This window comes from Mus pahari, chromosome 15 (assembly GCF_900095145.1).
Source record: "Mus pahari chromosome 15, PAHARI_EIJ_v1.1, whole genome shotgun sequence".
Taxonomy (NCBI): domain Eukaryota; kingdom Metazoa; phylum Chordata; class Mammalia; order Rodentia; family Muridae; genus Mus; species Mus pahari.
In genome coordinates, this window is record NC_034604.1 from 55,285,994 (window position 1) to 55,307,341 (window position 21,348).

The window sequence follows — 21,348 nt, forward strand, 5'->3', positions numbered from 1 at the left end:
GCAGGGCCAAAAGAGCTGCACAACACTAGTATGTCTCCAGCCAGGAATGGGGCTCATAAAGGTTTCAGTGTCTCTGCTCCTATGACATGTATCTATGCAATACAGACTGGACACCTCTAACTTGGGGCTTATGACAGAGGTGTGCTCTGGAAGGAAGCAACACTCCTTGTAAAGTGATGTCATTTATGGGGATATGAGGCACCTAACCAAAGCCAGGTGATTTCCCAAAACTGTAGCTCTGAGCATTCCTCTCCTTCTCCTTTGACGACTCCAGTGGATCCCATGCACCGTCTGAAGCCACCATGAAACCTTGCAGACTTGACCAGCACATCTCTTACTGCCTCTGCCCCCCCACACACACACATGTGCATGCACACACACACTCACACACACACACTCCATCCCTTCACTCTAGCTCCACAGTATTTCAGTTCTGCGACCTGCTGTCTCCTCTAGCTTTTGCATATGCCCTCCTGACCACATAAGCTCAGGCACCCGTTGCGTCAGAGGTCATCTATCACCTCCTTTGGGAAGCGTTCCTTGCTTGCCAAGTCCAGGTCAGAGGTCAACACCTCTCCTGGGCTCCAGCTTCTGCACTACTCTGACACACTCACAGAACTGAGTGCCGACTTGTCTGCCTCCCTGCCCTGACTGTGGGCTCAAAAAATGGCACAGTCCATATATCTGATGTCTCCATCTGTCTGATGTCTTGCTATATCCCCAGCATCTAGGCCCAAATCTTGGAGACATCAAGGGTATTTAGTAGACACTCAAATAAACATATGAATGAACAAGGTGCCATTTCATATCTAGCAAGAACGGTGAATGAATGGTATACTAGCCAATGGCTGGAGTCATACTAAGTCCTTTATTGCCAGTACTTCACATCATGCTCATCACGTGACTCAAGAATTCACTCCTCTTCCCTTGGGTAATACAGTCATCTCCTTGTATCCTAAACGAAGCTGGAGCTCAAAGGGTTAAAGAGTTCCCACTTCCCTTTGAGTGGCAGGGCGATACCATGCGAACCATTCCTCCCTCCGACTCCTGGGAACTCTGTTCCATTCTTAGGCAATTCTCTGTTGTGAGTCTGCATGTGACAGCCCAAGAGTGAAATAAATAAGACACAGTGCAACAACTCTAGGCATTGGGGGTAAAAAGGCACATTACACAGAGTTCCTTGGAGAAAATCCAGGCCACACTGCATCCTCTCATTAAGCTCTCTCTCACTCTCCAGTGATTTTAATCTCACTCCCCTGGTCTGAGAAACTACAACCCACATGTACTGACTACATTTTTATTTCTCCTTCATGAGATAGCCTTAGTTCAAAGTCTATTTAATTTTTCTCCCTTATGCCTACAAGAATATCCAATTTTGTTCAGGTCCCCTTTAATGGCACTTCATAAATATATATTCTGGGACCTGACAGAAGAGGCTGTTCTACCACAAACTGCTTCTAAAGCATCCCGCTTAGATAGCCAGTACAAGGCTCAGGGATGGCATAACTTAGCTTATCCTTTCCCACCTCTGACCAGGTCTAGCTGGTTACCTCTGCATGTCAAGGGCAGAGGTCCTCAGCGTGGCTGTATGTGAGATCACCTGGTTAGCTTCCTGAAGCCTAAGGCCATGACCATGCCCGGATCAATGACATCAGCTCTCTTTAGGTGGGCTCAGTTTAGAGCTACCCCAGGTCATTGCAGCAGTGACCAAAAGGCCATGCTAAGGACCCCAAGCCAGAGAGTCTCAGTTTCATAATGACCTGTCAGTAAAAACCGGGGGAAGCTGCAGGTCCCGTTCCTGCTTTATCATCTGTTTGTCTGTGCTTCCCACTTTGATCTGAAGCCCGAGAAGGAAACAGAGAGGAAAGTGAGCTGTGAACATCTTGTGGGCGAACCTGAGGTTGGGAAAGGAGCTGGGGGGGAGCAGAGTCTTGCTCTTGCATCACAGTGTTGGGGCTTTAACAAGCCCAACAGGCAAGGATGTCTTTCTCAAGAGCCCTTCAGAAGCCAAAGTTAACAAACAGGCACTTGAGTTGGAAAAGCAGATGTAGTCTTGAAAACGCTGAAGTAGCCACCTGTTTTACGCTCTGTCTCTCAAGAAGGTCAATTCCAAAGTTGTCAATTGTATAGAGATCACAGTGGATCACCCTCTTCACTGTCTTGGGATCTTCCAATGACTCTTGACCTAAAGCAACAGCCTAGGGACATTGCCCAGCAGTGACTACACCCAACACTGCCCCTGTAGGCCTGTCAACCTGGAATGGGCTCTACTTTGAGGGGTTTCTGCTTTCAGATTTGAGAAATGACTTGCTAAGTACTAGGCATCGGGTCTTTGGCTACCCAGATTGTATTCAATGTCACGTGCCAGGCAACAGCCAGCTGCAGACAACATCTGTGTGTATGACATAGTCCCATGAGATTATATCACCTAGTGATGTCATAACCTGGCTAGTTTGCACACTCCATGATGTCCACACAAAACAAAATCCCCTAACAGGGCATGTCTTGAAGTGTGTCTATTGTTAATCCATGCTGACTGGGCCTGGAGTCAGAGCCTGGGCTTAAGGAAAAGGACACTGTTGGCTTGGGCATGAGGGGTGGCACAGGACTGCTTTACTCTGCTAACCCAAGCCAGCCAATGGCTGTGCCATCCTGACACCACTAATGGTCTTTTGGTTAGTGTCATGCTTCCTGGTTGACAAGGATCTTCAGCCTCGTGACATTCATCGTTACCACGTCCCACGACTTGGTTATTCTCCTAGGTGGAAAGGTGCAATTGTGTCCTACGTCTTAGACCTCACATCTACCCAACCTCAGCTCCCGGTAACCTCAGCTTCCAGGGCCTCAGAGGCAAACCTAGGCCACCTGTGTCCCCCTGGTTCTTCTACCCAGAACCAGGAAATCACACTCTCCCTCGCCTACCCAGTGCACCAGGCCAGTAGTCACCTGTCCCACAGAGCTCCACCAGCATTGACTGCCAAGTTCCTTTGTCTCCTAGTCTGAAGAAAACAGAGTCTAGACCTTTGCAATCAGCCTCGCACACCCACTGATCCACCCTCAAATTCCCCCTCTTCCCTGGAACCACCTCCGAGTTTGTGCACACAGTCCAGGCCTGTGCAGAGACCACACCCATTCCCAGACCCAGCAGAGGATCTCCTTAGAACCTAGGCCCGTGGCTTCCCCTTGAGCAAGACTCGCCACAATTCACTGTTCACGGTAACTCAAAGCAGCAAGAAAGAAAAGATGACTGGTGAGCCGTGGTGTTTCCTGGCAACGCTGTGGGAAGTGTACTACCGAGCCAGGCAGGTCTGGTCTTCTTCAGAGATGCCCTGCCTGCGACTAACACAGGCAACATTCATCCTAGACATGAGAGACGGAAGAGGTAGGATGAGCTTCGAGCTGTGGCAAGCCCTAGCTAATCATGCAGGTCTTTATGCAGACCAGAGTGGCACTGCTGAAACACCCACTGTGGCCTCCCACACCAGGCATTCTGTAAGGCCTAGTCACTACTTCAACTGCTGACTTCTGGGTGCCTTTTGCGCTGATCCCATTCCCACTGTGCTTTGCGCCATGCCCCCTAGGTCACACACCCTTTAAGTCTTTAGGAATGGGGGTTCCAAAGAGGGCATGCTAAGAGGGAAGATTCCAGCCCCAGGGAGTTGGGCTCGGGGTCCTGGCCAGAAAGTTGGAAGGCACATAGCCCCTCTGTCCGTTTGCTTCCACCAGGCTCCATTCTGGGTTCCCCTTCTTGTCTTGGGCCTCTAGGATGGTCACAGGCTGGCCTGCCTGTAGACTCAGCTCGTGGGGGCTCCTGGCCACAAAAGGGTACGCTGCCACCACCTGAAACACATAGGAGTGACATAGAAATGGTCAGGGGGTGTGCAGAGAGCCAAACTCCATGCAGCGAGGGTGTCATCCTGTGTCCCTACCACGCTCATCCATAGTCTAGTCTCTACTGCTGGACACATCACTCCTAGGCACATTCTTAGCACTAAAGATGCTGGGCCTGTTAGCACTATGGCTAATAATTTCTGTATGGCTGACACTGTTCTAGCACTTTGCTAGGCTCTGGTTTTTACTACAATTCCATGCTGTATTTGCCCCCCACCTGTTTGTTGTTGTTGTTGTTGTTGTTGTTGTTGTTTTTGACAAGGTTTCTGGCTGTCCTGCAACTTGCTTTGTAGACCAGGCTGGCCTTGAACTCACAGAGATCTGCCTGCCTCTGCCTCCCGAGTGCTGGGATTAAACGCGAGCACCATCCCCGCAGCCCTGTCAGTGGGTAGCCTCAGCAATCCCTCCTTCCCCAGATCTAGGGCACTAGTTTATCCAACCAGACCGGTGTCTAACCTAGGAATAGTGAGGTTTGGAAGACATGGCTACACTAAGAGGGGAAGGCATTCATCAAACCACTGTCCAAGTTCTCTATGGCTCGTTGTCATCACCTACAAGTGTCTGTAACAACGTCCTACCCTCCAGGTTACTGAGGAAGCAGACGGACAAATGCCTGTGCAGAATAAGGCACCCATCAATGCGGCTTGCTTTGACTCCTTACCATTCGTGTGACTGGTGACTCAGAACAATAAGCATCATAGGAGAGTACCCTACAGGGTCCCACAGAGGGTCCGGGAACAGAGGAAGGGGCGGATGGACCACCGCTCCTAGGCAGAGCTTCCTGGAGACTCTGTCTACATCTACCAGAGCTGGATAGCTGGATGATGGCAGCAACCTCACTCCCCTTTGGTGGGAAGAGGGGCAGCTGAGTAGGGCGATCAGGTCCCTAGTGAGATTCTCTGGGACTCTTTGTAATTCTTGCTGCATTACATCTAGCTGATACTGAAAGAGGTAGGGGTGGTGGGAACTGTACACCTCCCCAGACACTGGCTCTCGGCTCCACAGTACCCTGGCCCAGGGCATCCCGTCCTCAGCACCTCTGGATCCCGCTCCCCTCTGTCCACTGTCTTTCTATCACACACGTCTCATCTATGTAGCTCTCCCTTGTCTGTAATGGCCAATCCAACCAATCCTCCCAAAACACCCAAGAGTGCTTGAGGTTGGAGGGGAGGGGGCGTCAAGGACTCTGCCCCTGCAAAGCCAAACCCTTCAGTGCTCTAGAGAGTGAGCACCAGGGCCTTGCTTGGCCTCAGCAGTCTCTCCGACCCCAAACCTGAAGGGTTATTCTGCCCAGGCCAAACACTCCACCACTGCGCTACATCCCTACCACACTTCCTTACTTCCTTCCCTCCTCCCTCCCTTCCTTCTTTCCTTCCTTCTTCCCTTTCTTTTGATGTTATTCATATCCCATACCAGTCATCCCTTTAAAGAATACAATTAGTAGCTTTTAATATAGTCCCAGATACGCGCAACCATCACCACTGTATAATTTCACTGTGACCAAAAAAAAGTCCATACCAGTTAGCAATCTCCCCCGCCCCCTCCCTCTAGCCTCTGCCAACCAGAAACCCGCCTTCTTCCTCTACCAGTTTACCTAGGTTGGACATTTCATGTGAGTGGGGTCCTGCCCTATGTTTCTGCTCTCTCTCTCTCTCTCTCTCTCTCTCTCTCTCTCTCTCTCTCTCTCTCTCTCTCGGCATGTTCATCCGTGTCATAGCATGTCAATGCCGACCCACTCTGTTCATTTTGGTATCAAAAGAATACTCCACTCTATGGTGTCAAAGAACCCTAACCTCCGATTATAACCACCGTCATCTCTGTCAGAGCAGTGCCACTACTCGTCCGAGGCACCAAAAGCTCATAGCAGGATTGTAAGGACGAGCACTGGACCCTCATCTGCCGTTCCAGCCACTCCCTCCTGCACCTATCAGTCGTCTGCATGTCATTCGGCGCTAACTGCACGTGGTCTCATAAGTATATAAGAGTGGAAGACTAACTGACAGGGGTGGGGGTGGGGTGTCCCACCTATGCAACTTTGGGAAAGTCGTCTGCAACAGGATGAGACTTTGCAGCTACTTTGGGGTCACCCTCACTCCTAAAAGTCTCACCCATCTCCTACAAGAAAGTTCAGTAAACTTCTTGGCTCCCCACTTCAGGACGCGGCCGAGCTGCGCTTTGGTTTGCCGTTGGTGCCCTATGAGGAGGGAGTAAGCTTTGCTTACAGCTCTCCAAGGAAAGCGTTCTCAGCACATGTGGCCCTATCGTAGGCGGTTTACCTGTTTATACTGATAGACACTTGGGTTCTTATAGATCAGGCTTTCAAGAGCACGTGCAGCTGTGCCCCCCACTGCTTTTGTAGGGAAGACTGACACCCTCTTCAAGGGCACGGGGTCTGTCCCGGCCTGGCCCTGCAGGCTTCCACCAGGAGCACCTCACTACACCCTGCCCTCTCTAGTCCCTCAGGTTCTGGTGTCATTGGTTCCCCTTGGACCCTCGCAGATCACCAGGCCTCTGCACTGCTGTGCATGCTGAGAACTCACCCCAGGTATCACAACCCGCTGTACGCCCTTTATCGAGTTAACTCCCACTCCTCCTTCCTATGTAAGGAGAACACATTCTTCTTCAGAAAGCCTTTCTATTCCTGGAACGCTGGGCCTTTCCACGGCAGGGAACATTGTATTGACACTGTATTGACACTGTATTGACACTGTATTGACACATTCACACAGCTGATCTGATCACTGTGTCCCCCAGGCCGTGTAAGCTTGAGGAGGACCAAGACTTGCTCCTGTTCATCACAATGACTCTCACTTAGTACCACACCTGGCAAATACAGAGTGAATGGCCGACTCCCGCGTAGCCTGCTGATAGAGGGGATGCTGGGTTAATTCCCTGGTGTTCCTGAGGGAAGGCTCTCTCTATGCATTACACCCCTGGCCAGGATAAGAACTTATCTCTGGTCACTGCCTGGCCTCACAAGGAGGTGGGCCCTCCGATAGAAGGAGCAGGCACTTCAACAGTAAAGGAAGATCCAGGCCCCAATATAAACAGGTAAGGAGAAGCCCTCCTGCAGACCCACCTGACTCATGGTTGGGACAGCAGGAACAGAGAGCTGGGTGGGCTCTGGGGCTGGAAGCCAGGAGTCTTCATGCATCTCTGCCTGGCCTCTGAGCTCCTTCTCACTGGGAACGATGGGGTGGTATGACTGAAGTTTTCCAGCTGGCACATAGCCCCGGTGTCCTAGGAAACACGCAGAAGGTTCAGTAGCTACTCGCCAGCTTCTTATGCTTTTCAGTGATGGGGAAAGGCAGTAAACGTGAGTGTTAGAGCCTGGCTTCCCAGCATTAAAAACACAATACAGGGTCATCCAGGACCTGCACACTCCCTCCCACCACCCTGTTCTCTAGCGATAGATCGATAGATCGATAGGTCGCTGTTCCTATGTGCTGTTTGCTCCCATGGGACAGCTCATGAGGTCTGAAGTTCATCCCTGGGCTGATATGACAACTGCTTCCCCTTGGTGGCACTACGGCTCACGGTCCCTCTAGTGGCCACCCAGAATAAGGCTGCTTCCCCAGCTCTCCTCAGGACCAGGGCTGCCCTTCCACTGCTGATGCTGTCCTTCCGGGCTCCTTCGCACCAGCACCCACCCCACGCTGCCCAGCTGCTGTCCCACTTCCCCGGTGGGTTAGAGTCTTCACACCAGTCTTGGGTCGGTCTGTGTCCCTGTCACTCTGTTTCATGCTCACGCCACTGTGTTCAGAGAAGCCCCCACGCCTCCCTGCGATCACGCCACTAGGAACGCCCCGAAGCCTCCCTCTGACTACTTCCCCACAGACGCGTTTTCAGAGTGCACCACATTCTATTTTTCTTTTAATTATTATTTTAGACAAGGTCTCACTGTATAGTCCCTAGACCTCTCTACATAGCTAAGGCCGGTCTCAAACTTGTGGTCATTCTCCTGCCTCTGCCTTCCTAATGCTGGGGTTAGAGGCATGCACCATCATACAGGACTCTACTCCATTTTTAAAAGCTGGCTTGGAAATGGATATATGTGGAGGATATCATCCTTAGTGAGGTAACCCAATCACAAAAGAAGTCACTAGATAGGCACTCACTGATAAGTGGATATTAGCCCAGAAACGTAGAATAGCCAAGATACAATTTGCAAAACACAAGAAAACCAAGAAGAAGGAAGACCAACGTGGGGATACTTCATTCCTCCTTAGAATAGGGAACATAATACCCATGAAAGGAGTTACAGAGACAAAGTTTGGAGCTAAGACAAAAGGATGGACTATCCGGAGACTACCCCACCTGGGGATGCTCCCCATCATCAGCCGCCAAACCCACACACTAATGCACATGCCAGCAAGATCTTGCTGAAGAGACCCTGATATAACCGTCTCCTATGAGGCTATGCCAGTGCCTGGCAAATACAGAAGTGGATGCTCATAGTCATCTATAGGATGGGACACAGGGTCCCCAATGGAGGAGCTAGAGAAAAAACCCATGGTACTGAAGGGGTCTGCAACCCTATAGATGGAACAACAATATGAACTAACCAGTACCTCCAGAGCTCATGTCTCTGGCTGCATATGTAGCAGAAGATGACCTAGTTGTCCATCATTGGGAAGAGAGGCCCCTAGGCTATGCAAACTTTACATGCCCCAGTACAGGGGAATGCCAGGGCCAAGAAGTAGGAGTGGGTGGGTAGGGGAGCAGGGTGGGGTGAGGGTATAGGGAAATTTCGGGATAACATTTGAAATGTAAATAAAGAAAATATCTAATAAAGGGGGAAAAAAGCTAGCTTGGTTTTAAAGCCTGGCCTTGTGCCATACGGTAACAGCAATACAATCATGAGCTTAAGGATCAGTGGAATTTTTTAATAATACACATAAAAGTACTTAAGTAACTATTATATCACCAACAATAATCCTGTGCAACCCTTGTGCTTAGAATATGCCAGGGGGCCATTTCATTACCCTGGGCTCACGGTACGGCCTGACTTTATCTAATTTGCACGTGAACCCCAGACCTCAGGGACATGTCCCAAGTCCATGACCTTTAGAGATCTACAGTCCGAGTCATAAATCAGATTCTGAGAGTGTGGCTCAGATGCCAGTGTTCCTTCTCAGCACACATCTGTATCTTTCAAGGGTACTATCCAAGTTCCTTCCACACATCGTGTCACCCAATCATGTCTATGTTCTCTAAGGCTTGCCTTGCTTGCACAGCACCCAGGAATAGGGTGAGGAAGGCCATGTTGGATCTTACTTTAGATATCTCATGAACCACTGAATTACTGTAAGCTGACTGAGCTCCTGCATCTGTCACTGGGTTCATGCCTCCTGAGTTTGCAGTCAGATTGGCACACAAGGACATCCCTGCCTCCCTAACAGCTTCCAGCAACTGGATTTCCCAAAAGGAGGTGAAGGGGTCATGGGGGCCCACATACCCCCTGTGTCTACCAGCCAGCGACTGCTGTTGCCTTTGGTATCCTTGTTTTGTAGAAGGGCCACGATTTGGCCCCGCAGCAGGGTCAGGTCCAGAGTCCCAGTCCCGTTGATGTTGCTTGTCACCTGGTATAGCTTCTCGGGGCCATATCTGGTAAGGAGAGCCTGCATCTGGTGTTCAGACCCTGGAAGGAGTGTCTGAGAGAGAAGAGACAGACACTGGAGTCTGAATTAAGTGTCAAGGCTGTGTCAATATGCGTTGACAGCTGGGAATCCTGTCCAGTCCTACCTCTGTCACTGAATACTCCATTCTGATGGGGACAACCATGCCCTCTACTCCATGGCAGGCTCTTAGCGTCCAATGACATTTTAGATGAAAAATTCAACTAATTCAAAGATAGATATCTGTCATAGAACTCGTAGGATGTAGCCCTAAATTCTATGCATAACCTAAAGCCACTTGAGATGTCTTATCTAGGTCTTTGAACCATGCCAGGCTATGGGTTCCGTGGTACAGCAGGCCTTAGTCATCTGGAATCCTCAGAGGCTAATACAGAACCACCACTAGCTCCTGACACTCCCGTGGATGGAGGACAGCTAGCTGTGACTCTGGGAATTTCCAGTGCACATGTATTGGGCACCTGCTGTGTGCAAAGCACTAGAGCACACTTCATACAGCAGGAACACCATACACTGGTGCAGCAAGAACATACAGCAGGGTTTTATTCAGATAGAAATTGCCATCTAGCTGGGAAGGGAGATTTGGGAGAGAGGGGACCTCAGTCTATCCCCAAACTGCCTGCCATTTCCTTTGTCTTTCCATTCACTGTTTTCAGAAAAAAAATATATATATATATATGTATAAAATCAAGAAGGAGTTCAGGTATGATTGCCCCATTTACCATATTCTCTACTTAAACTGTGTGTAGGCGTGTTGTATTCACTGCATTGCATATGGTCATTTGGAGATGTTGGATACAGGGCAGGTAAAGGTGTCTGTCAGGGACATCTGAGCATAGATTCTTGCCCTAGTACTGATGAAGAGTCCTAACTAAGAACCAGGATGCACATTGTTAGTCCTTGTGCTTGGGAGGAAGAGGCTGGCCAATCTCCGTGAGTTCAAATCCAGCCTGGTCTACATATGATTGGGCTGGAGCTGGAGCTCAGGGGCAGAACTCCTACTTGGTGTGTACGAGGCCTGTGTGCTGTGTGCAACCCCAGCACTGCAGAAAGAGGATAAAATCAAGCAGACAGATGTTTCCAGGCTAAACATACAGGTGGCAGTTTTATGAAAAACTGTATTCCTGGGGAGCTGGAGAGATGGCTCAGCAGTATCTGCTCTTCCAGACGAACTAGGTTTGGTTCTAACACCCATATGGCAGCTCACAACTGCCTGTGGCTCTACTGCCACCGAAAACTCTCTTCGCAGCTCACGGCTATCTCAGGCCTTGAACTTGCTATGTAGCAAGTTCAAGGCCAGCTTGAGGTATATAAAAATTTATCTCAAACACACACAAGTAAAATAAAATACATGCTGTGCCTAAGTATGCTGCTCACGTGGCCTGGGAGATAGCATTTCTCTCCCTCCTCCTTCAACCCACCCACTCTGTGTGTGTGTGTGTGTGTGTGTGTGTGTGTGTGTGTGTGTGTGTAAGAAGAAATGTTTCCATGAGTAACAGGGAAAAGAAATAAGAGAAATGAGGAAAGGAATCCTCATCCCACTGCAGGACAGCGGCTGGACATTGGGGGGCTATGAGGGGTACCTACCTGAGTGGTGGAGGATGGAAGCACCTTCTCAAAGTTCTCCTGAAAGAGGCGGAGCTGACTGCTGCTCTGGCCTAGTGTGTGCTCCAGCAGCTTCCGGAAGTCCAGCTCTGAGACATGGTGATGAGGCAGCTGGGTGGGAAGATGCTGTCAGCAGAGCCTCTGCAGGAGAAGGGACCACGGCGTGCCTGGGCACCCACCCTCTAGTCCCAGACTGCTGCTTTTGCCTGCCCACCTTTTTGTTAAGAAAACATCTCTCCATAGGGGAAGAGAACCTCTGCCACCATGACACCCTAGTTCTGGGCCTGGCAGGCCTGGCATCCCTTCCCTTCCCTACTGTGACTACATCAAGGGAAACCAGCGCACTTAGGCCAGGCCACTTCTGTCAGATGCAGTGTGCAAAGACTCAGAACACCCGTCACTCTTCCTTCAGACTCCCAGGGGTAAATTATGCAGGCCTGGTGATTTTCTATCTTTCACACACACACAGAAACAAATCTTGCCTGAAAATCAGCCCAGCCAGGGAGGAAAACAGGCAGGAGACTGGGAGAGAGTCACGACACTCCACGTCTACAAGCAGGTGTGACCCCTGACCCCTCCTGGGGTCGGGCCATTCTGCTCTTCTCTGTGTTCCAGCCACTTTGGCACAGGCTCCTATAGCTTGAGTACTGAGTTCTCCCATGAGGTCCCTTCCCTGTTAAGACTCTCCCGTAGTCTCATCAAACAGCTCAAGAATGGATGAAGACCCCACAGCCAACAGACATGTCCAGCCCTCTGGGTTACTGCCAGACTCATTTATAACCCAGAGCCTTGCTCCTGGGCTGCAGAGAGAAGATAGTCTTTGCCTTGCAGGTCTTGAATCACAGGAGTAAGGCCAGGGTGAATGACCCACTGGATATATACAAGGGAGGTCTGGCAGCAATCCTAGGCAGGTCATAGCCATCCATAGCTCAGGACCAATCAGGAGACGGTCCCTCTGCTTCCCCATCACCACCACCACACATGCGCTTTTTACGCCTATAATCCTGCTCTGGCATTCTTGGCCCTGCTCACCTAAATGTCAGACTAGTAAGTAAAATAATAATAATAATAAAAATAAAAAAATAAATAAAAATAATAAAAAGGAGAAACTGGAAGAAAACACAATCAGATTCACTCTTCTTGTTCAGCACTAGGTCTATTTCAACCTCATACTTCAAAAAGTATGCCTGAGGCAGGGCCCAGTGGTAAGACATCCAAAGGAGGAGCCACTTGGATCTCTGGCGCCCACTCCCAATTGAGGGGAAACATGGCTCCCCACGACTCCAGCAGAAAGGCAGGCTCTAGTGAACACCAAGCAGTAATGTGTTAGATCATACATAAGTTCTGCTGGTGTACAGAGGGTAAAGAGAGGGTCGGCCCCACTCCTCCAGAGCAACAAGAATTCTGGGAGCTTCCTGAAAAGACCGGTTCATCTGTCCCTGGGTGGTTAAGCATCGAGAGGAGTCTGGGGAACCGTTGAGGTATTTCCAAGTGAAGAAGAGTTTGCACAGAGACACGGTGACAACTCATGCAGAGTGCTGGAGGGAGAGACATGCCACCGCAGTGGAATGGGACCGTGGATTGGAAAGTTGGCAGGAGGGTGAGGAGACGGGATCTGGGGACAGAGGGGGGCTGGGGGGAGCAAGTCAGATGACGACAGGGAAACACAGAAGGCAATGTGGGGACAAAGAGCGTGGAAATGGCTCCCAAGGCCTGACTCATGAGCCATTCAGCTCTGACGCTGATGTGACAGAGCCAGATGTGGAACTGCCACCTAATCCCTCCTATACCCACTCGAACTTCTAAATTCCCCACCGCAAGTGTGCGCGTGGTCTGTGTAGAGCTCTTTGGAATCTGATTATGCCTTCAGCTGATGGTTCCTTTTTGAGAGGCTCTGGACTGCTCAGTTACCACACAGTCAGGGGTCAAAACCTCCTGTCCACTCTGCACCTTTGCCCTCACTGGGCCTCAGCTTCTTTATTACTGAGAGGACCCCAGACTGTACAGAATTGCTTGAGGACTGAGTGAGGCACTGACTGGAAAGGTCCCCAAACAACTAGACAAGAAACAGCTGCTAGCAGTACCGGCAGTAATCCCAGCTGGACACATCTACTCCTGACTAGACGGAAGAGACACCTGTGTCTGTCACCATCTCATCATTATCCCCCAGGGAGGGATTGCTGCTGTTTTTCCAGAGTAACCTCCTCTGCTCCCGAGTCCCGGGATGACCTAGAATCCAGCCTGGCCTCTGCCCCCACAAGAGAAGGAAAAAAGGCATGAGAGATAGCTGGAGGGTCCCTGCTGAGTCCTGGGTCCCAGCTGCCCATTTAGTCCACTTTATCCCCATTTCTGCCTTGACAACAGTTAGGGCCTCGCCTGGCTATGCTCCACAGAAACCTTCGTCCCCGGAGCCTTACCAGGGCCATGCTGCTCTCTGCCCTTCGTAGCACTTGATCGGCGAGTTCTCTCTGGAGGACCACAAACGTGCACAGGATCTGACCCAGCCACTGCATGACTAGTTGGTTAAACTGTGGGAGCTCGGCCACTAGTAAGGAGTTGAGCGCCTGGTATTCGTGCCGGGCTGCCTCCTCCTCGTAGGTCATGCTGCCCACATCCAACAGCTTCTCTTCTACTCGATCAAAGTCCAGGAGTTTGTCCAGACGCTTCTTGATCAAGTTCTGAGGGCCAGCCAGGGCTCTGGCCAGACTGCACAATGGTTGCCACACTAGGCCTCTCAACCGTTGCTTCTGTAGGGATAGGGGAGCGTGGGAACTGGGGTGGGGGCGTGGCAGAGGGTAGAGGCTGGGTAGGGGACTGGAGGCCCACAGTTGGGGTTCTAGGCCCCCTCCATTAACAAGCTGTGACTCATCGCATATCCTAACCCCCTTCTGCCTAAACTGTGGATTGCAGTCCATATAGGGTCATGACTGAACAAGATTCGGCAACTGCAAAAGCTTTCTCAACGTACGTTGACCCAAAATGAATCCTGTAATGTGTATTTAAGTGAAGTGATGGTCTCAGCGTTCATGATGATACGATCAAAACGCTCATCAACTCTGAAAAAAACCTTTGAAGATGTTCTGTATCCAGAGATCTTATTATATCTGCATCAAATATTCAGCCAAGATTTTGCTCGTGTAAAAATAAACAGCTCACCATCACATTAGGGCATAGGTGTGCTTTTACCTTTAATACATGGTCAAATTATATGTATTTCAAAGAATTGTTTTTAAAATATTCCCTTACAATTTATCATCTGTAAATTATATATACTTATATATCTAGGTCACATAAAAGTTCCTCAGGTAATGAGGTTGAGGTGGAAAAAGCTTTAGAGTCTTGCTCTAACTTCACCGAGTCTTGGGCTTATGGTTTGGAAGGGGGGGTGGTATGTAGTGTCCCCAGAGTGCAGCCCAGGGTAAGGTTCTCAACTTCTGGTACTTCTTGGTGTTTTTATTATGTAAAGAGCTTGATACAGATTTCTGTATAGAATGATACATTGAGACTCAGACTCCATTTGTGTAAATGACCCAAGAGATGGAGCTCTCTGGGCCTCGAGCTTCCATTAGCAGAACTGAGCTATTAATAGCCTCATCTGAAAGCATGTGTTGAGGGGTAAATGAGGTCAGGAATGGAAAAGGCGGGCATGCTGCCTGGTACAGGGCGCGGCTCACTGCACATCGGTTGGGCTATTTTTATCAGTAAGTTGCAGGAATAGCGCTCCCTCCCCTACTGGATGTGACAATTGTGTAAGTGCCTGACTTCTAAATATTACCCTTGTCGACTCCACCACCTGCCTATCAGGGGAAGGGGGAGGAGATACTGCACTCACAAACTGCAGGAAGGCATGGAGCTGAAGGTCCCTCGCTAGGCTGCAGTACTGTTCCGCAGGTCCCCCAGGGATATCCAGGCTCTGTTCGTGTGGCCGGAAGCTGAGGAAAGCCTGAGTCCGGGGCCAACAGAGATAGGCGGTTAGGTCCCACCATGACCACCTTACGCCTAACCCCCAATTCAGTAGACCTCACAAGCAGCTTTCCAAAGCCCCTACATACCTCCCCGTAACTAGCAAGCACACATCCCCATCTGGCCCTGCTCAACCTGGGGCATTAGAAGAGGCTCACTGAGCTGGGGTCCTTATCTCTTCGCTCCTTTGGGGCTTCTGAGCACCACACTTATCTGTGTTCCACCTCCTTGGTGAATCTTTGGCCATGTGCACGCTCTGCAGATGCTATTCATCTTTTGTCTGTTAAGCCATTCAAATCAATGCGTGCAAAAGAAAAAGAAGTCAGGGGGCTGGAGAGATGGCTCAGTGGTTAAGAGTACTACTTAACTATTCTTGCAGGTGACCTGGGTTTGGTTCCTAGGACCCACAAGGCAACTCACAACCATCTGTAATTCCAGTCCCAAAGGACCGTTGACCCTGACCCATGAGGACTCTAACCCGTGAGAAGCTACCTCTGGCCCCCAGTTTTGTGGCTTCAGGTTACAGTATGCTTGTCAGCACACCTGGCTGACACTTCACCCCAGAGTCCCTGCAGCTGGGACCTCTGTAGCTTGCGGGCTTGGCCTTTGGACCCTACAGGGCTCTCACCTCCAGATTATCCATGTAAGCCACCACATTGCTCCTCAGCTCCGTCACGCACAGAGACACCCACTGGAATCTCTCCTCCAGGTCATCAAATTCCTTGTCTTCGGTCTGTAAGTAAAGCCATACATAAGAGGGTCAGAAGAGCCACATGGGGGCAGTGTGTAACTGGTTTCTCTGCCTCAGGAACTGGACAGGGACAATCTCTCCACAGATTTTTGGAAAGACAAGAAGAGCTGGTTCATACAGACTACAACTGAGAGGGGCAGTTAAAAACAAAAACAAACAAAAAAAAGTAGTATAAACTGTATGTGGTGGCACAGGCCTGTAAGCCCTGGGACATGGAAGCAGGAGGATTATGAGGATGGCACAGCAAGGACTTGTCTCAAAAAACGAACAGCAGTGACGTTGGGTAGCTTTGCATTCAAACCATGGAATCAGACACTGGACTCTGAGCCCGGGCTCACTTGCGTCCTGGCTGTGTGGCTGTGGGCAGACACAGCGTCCTCTGGCAGCCTCTGTTTCCGTGTATGAAAACTGAGATAAGAATACCTACTTAGGTCCGTGGCTTAAATGCTACTGCTTTGAAAGAGGCACTCACTTAGCCTGAGCCTCGACTGGGTACTGTTCAGACTGGTGCCCAGCCCAAGCTCAGAGCCGGACTCCTCTACAAGCAGCGTGAGGTCAGATGCTGGCTCTAGAGAATCAGGTGGCGTGCTTCTTCGTGGTCCCTCCCTCTCAGCTTCAGCTACCTCGCTTTCCAAAGGTACCTCACTCACCCTGCTTTCATTCCCCACCGGAAATCGTGCTCACCCGGGATACGAGCCCCGCCTCCTGCTTCAGCAGCTGGCTCAGTCTGGTGGTCTTCTTGGAAAGAGTATGCGTGTTGATGCGGGCCAGCCGCTCCCGAAGGCTCAGCTGCTCCACTTTGGTATACTTTAAGGCTGCGGTGACACGGAAGAAAAGGCACTGTGGGTGACCAAAGTAGATCCAGGAGGCAAATGGCCCCATTTCCTCCTGACTTGGCACTCTGCTCCCTTAAGTTACACCCCGCAGGATGGTAAATCCCACAGGGAACTCCACTACTCAGGGTCCTCTTTGTCCCAGGTATGATTCCTGGCGGGAGAGCATGCAGCCGCTGTACTTTAACAGGTCACAGCAACTTGGGGTCTCAGTTTAAAAAAATATACATATATATATATATACACACACACATACACACACACACACACACACACACACATATATATATGGCTGAAGAGATGACTCAGTGGTTAAGAACACTGACTACTCTTCCAAAGGCACTGAGTTCAAATCCCAGCAACCACATGGTGGCTCACAACCATCTGTAATGAGATCTGACTCCCTATTCTGGAGTATCTGAAGACAGCTACAGTGTAATTACATATAATAAATGAATAAATAAATAAGTATTTAAAAAAATAAAAATAAATTTATAAAAAAAAGATATTGAAGGAAAAAAACCATAGCAGAATTAGCCTTCAAACAGCCTATACCGACCACTCCATCGGCTGGACATTGTATGTGTGTGCAGAAGTATCACACTCTGCCTCGCAAATATTTATGAATTTGAAGTAATTTTCTTAAAAGTAAACATGGAGGTTGAAGACACAGAGAGAAGCACACTGGCTGTTCTTCCAGAGGACCTGGGTTTGGTTCTTAGCACATGCATGGTGGCTTACAACCACCTATAACTCTAGTTCCAAAGGATCGATCTGACACCTTCTTCTGCCCTCCATGGCAAGTATATGGTGGTGCACGAACATGCACGGAGGCAAAACACCCACACACACAAAATAAAAGCAAATATGTTCAGCCAGGGGGTGGTTGCACATGCCCTTAATCCCAGCACTCAGGAGGCAGAGGCAGAGGCAAGAGGATCTCAGTGAGATGGAGGCCAGCCTGGTCTACAGAGTGAGTTCCAGGACAGCCAGGGCTACACAGAGAAACCCTGTCTCAAAAAACCAAAAAATAAATAAATTAATTAATTAAAAAATAACATGTGCTAAATTCTTGGTATCATGCTTGCGGTGGACAACTGAGTTTCCTGACACATGGCTACTGCTTCCTTTTGCAACCCTTCCTACTGCATACGGTGATTGCATCCAGCCACACACATCCACACACACCTCTTTCCCTCCCAGCAGTGATGGGGATTAAACCAGGGCCTTACACATATCAGGCAAGCACCCAGTCAGCAGAACTCCTTCCCAGCCCCATATTTTCATGATAGATCAGGCTATTTCGGGGTGAGTTTGGGATCTAGGAGTGCTGTCCCTGAAGCACCGGAAAACGCAAGTCCTTACCCACTTCCTTGCGCATCTTGTATTCGTTGATATTGCTGTTCACATCCTGGAGGGCAGAGGTGGCTCTCTGAAGGACAGGGTGGGTGCTGGCATCCGCAGGTGTGTTCTCCAGGATTTTCTGCAGCAGGAGGGGGTACTTGGTAATCCTCTGCAGAGGGATCACAAGTAAGAAACTGAGACCCGAAGGTCCAGCTTGTGGCCTGAGGGAGAAGGTTGCTGTTAGGCAGGTAGAGACCATCCTTTAGGGGACCAGGGGGCTTGGGGTCATGGTCCAGCTCTGTCACTTAGCTGTGTGTGTGGTATCAGGCAGTGCACTCTCTCCCTGTCGTCTTTTCTGTGACTTATGGAATCTAGATAGTAGGCAGGCAGAGCCATTCCTAGGCCTTGATGATTCCTGATCTGTATAAAGTCCAGCGCTCTATCAGCCCGATTCACCCTCTCAGGAGCAAACATGACTGACTATGTGCTCTTCCTTGACAGGTATCACTCAGTAGGACTCAGAGACTCTCTATCCAGTGTCTGCTCATTCCATGGGCTACTCTGTCTGCCTGATGCTAGAGCCCTTTCCTCCACGCGTTCCCGTGGTGGCCTCGTGTGGTCCTATAGCTTTCCATATATCCCAAGCCCCTATTCTCACTGTTAGCTTCTCTCCAGGGCATCAGAATCACATGTTGAACTGCACTCAAGTGTGATGTCACATCTCTAGTCAGATAACATCCCAAGACCCAGAGGTCACTCACTTGATTTTTTTACTTAACAAAATAGGCTATTACTTTTAAAAGGTGTGAGGGCCAGGTGTGAGGGCTTGGCAGGTAAGGCGGCTGGCCACAAAGTCTGAGGACCTGTCTCTGAAGCTCACATGGTACAAGGAGAGAGCTGATTCCTTCCTACAAGCTATCTTCTGACCTCCACAAATACATGCACACACTAAATAAATAAATGAGTGTAAAAGTACCCCAGGAGCCTAATTTTTTAGAGTATATGGGAGAAAGTATCAACTTCCTTTAAATAGTTGAGCATAAAAATAGATAAGAAGACATTGATGTGTTAACTCTCATTTCAGGTGGTAGATAGAATATTCATCATATCATCCTAGTTTTCTATAGGTTTGGAATTTTTATCAGGAAAACATGTAATGATCTCTTTACTTTTATTTTAGGTGCGTTGGTGGGTGTTTTGCCGACATGTATGTCTGCGCAAGGGTGTCTGATCCCCTGGAACCGGAATCACAGACAGTTGTGAGCTGCCATCTGAACGCTGGGAATCGAACTTGGGTACTCCAGAACAGCAGTCAATGCTCTGAAGCACTGAGGCAGGTCAAGGGCTGCTGGGGAGAGACCCTGGCAGCAAGCTTTCTTTGGTGATTCTCAGGTTCTGAGAGGTGTAGAGAATTCCAGCCCCTAACTTGTCTCAGTGCGCCTCCTACAAGACTCCCAAGCGTTTCTAGGGGCCAGCCTCCGGGGCCCTGTGACAGAGCCAAGTCCTTCCTAAGGAAAACGCTTCAGACCAAATGTTCAGGAAAGAAGCAGCTCAGAGGCTAAGAATAGACCTAGCAGGTGGGAGCCCGAGGGGGCAACGGTGGACTTCACCTGGACCGGCCATCTGCTCTCCTTAAGGGTGTCCTGAGCTCAGATAACTGTGGGCGGGTATTTTGGGAACTTCGTTCTAGGCTGACATTCCATGGGAAAGAGCCAGCTGCCTCCCAGGGACAACTGTCACCATAGTACAAACCAGAGGCCTAAAGGTCCCTTAAAGAGATGACTGCATTTCTTTTAATGTCACCAAGGAATCAGTACAGAATGATGGAAGCTGCTCGCTCACGCTTGTGACTTTCTTAAAATAGCACAGAGAAAAACTGTATCTCGTATAGAAGATAGGAATGGAAGGACAACACAGAAGGCTGAGGGAGTTTGACAGAACACAGCTTCTCACATTCTCTCGGGAGTGTCACTGGCTGAGATCTGGGACAGTTGGGCAATATTTTTGAAACACACCTTTGCTCCACCAACCCCGGCCTAGACATCTACGCACAGAAATCTTGGCTCAAGCAAACAAGGGTAGAGGTTAAGTTGTTCAGCAATTCCGGGACTGCACACTACACACACACAGACACACACATACCACACACATACATACACACACACTCACACACACACTCGCAAACACATACACACACTCACACATATACACTCACATACACACACTCACACACACATGCACACACACTCTCAAAGACATACACACATACTCACACATGCACACACACACACTCACACACATACATACACACTCACATACACTCTCACACACACACATACAGAGACACACACACACAGTCCACCAATAGAAGAATAGGGGAGTAAAACAGAATCTGGGAGCTGTCCTGGAACAAGCTCTATGCAGCCCTAAAAGGAACACGGGAGAATTGCTCACACTGTCACGAGACAATGTTCACAGCTACAATTAAATAAAAGTTCTAGAATAGCAAAGGAGTCTCTTCGAAAACACCACCGCCTCCTCCTGCTTCCCTTCGGGCCTCTGTATCTTTCTGTCTGTAACTATTCAGAAGAAAACTAAACAGAGAATGGCCATCCCTCGGGAAGGCCAACCGGGAATGGACTTCATGTGCTTGCATATAATTTGAGTATTATGTTCATATTTAAACCAAACACAATCAGCTGATGAAGGCAAACAGGTTATTTGCCTTCTCCAAACACTGCTGCGTCTGCCAGCCTTCTAGAGCATTGGTTTCCAGGGCTGGTCCTCCTCTGCTAAGCCTCCTTTCCCACACAACTCTGTGAAAGCTCATCCCTAATATAGAGCTTCCTGTCCAACCTTCGTTTCTGTCTTAAGGTCAGGCTACCCTGACAGCTACTCCACACAAAGGTGATGTCGTCAGTGTGCGTTCTGAGACCGCGGTCTGACTTTTCTACTGCTGTGACAAAACACCCTAACCAAAGCAACTTACACAATTTTTAAAAGAATTTAATTTGGGGCTTACAGTGTTAGTGTTAAAGAGTCCATGATGGTGGAACAGAGGCATGGGAGCAGGGACTGGGAATGGCAATAAGCTACATACAGACCTGTGCTATAGAGACTAGCACAGGTCTCTCAGGTCCCTCTGAACACTCAGAGCCTGAACAAGGCCTCAAAATACACCCTGACTCCAAGAGCCAAAATACTCCTGTGACTCTCAGACTCTATCCAACCACATGACACACTACGGGGCCCTTTTTTTTTTTAATTACTTTTTAAAAATGATTATATATATATATATATATATATATATATATATATATATATA

General features: G+C 49.3%; 1 protein-coding gene across 4 annotated transcripts in view; it reads right to left on the reverse strand.

The window, feature by feature from the left end:
* Window positions 1-500: 500 nt before the first annotated feature.
* Window positions 501-21,348, reverse strand: part of Arhgef37 (Rho guanine nucleotide exchange factor 37) — a 48,095-nt gene continuing 27,247 nt past the window's right edge. For 3 of the 4 annotated variants that reach the window (XM_029547252.1, XM_021214981.2, XM_029547250.1), the window contains 9 exons: window positions 18,045-18,244; window positions 16,531-16,661; window positions 15,724-15,828; window positions 14,965-15,075; window positions 13,550-13,879; window positions 11,115-11,243; window positions 9,350-9,545; window positions 6,971-7,131; window positions 501-3,840 (listed from right to left, as the gene is read on the reverse strand). In XM_029547252.1, the coding sequence (XP_029403112.1) occupies window positions 3,631-3,840; window positions 6,971-7,131; window positions 9,350-9,545; window positions 11,115-11,243; window positions 13,550-13,879; window positions 14,965-15,075; window positions 15,724-15,828; window positions 16,531-16,661; window positions 18,045-18,244 (1,573 nt within the window). In that variant the 3' untranslated portion in view covers window positions 501-3,630. The remainder of the gene's footprint in view (window positions 3,841-6,970; window positions 7,132-9,349; window positions 9,546-11,114; window positions 11,244-13,549; window positions 13,880-14,964; window positions 15,076-15,723; window positions 15,829-16,530; window positions 16,662-18,044; window positions 18,245-21,348) is intronic. The other variant, XM_029547251.1, reaches the window with a different exon arrangement.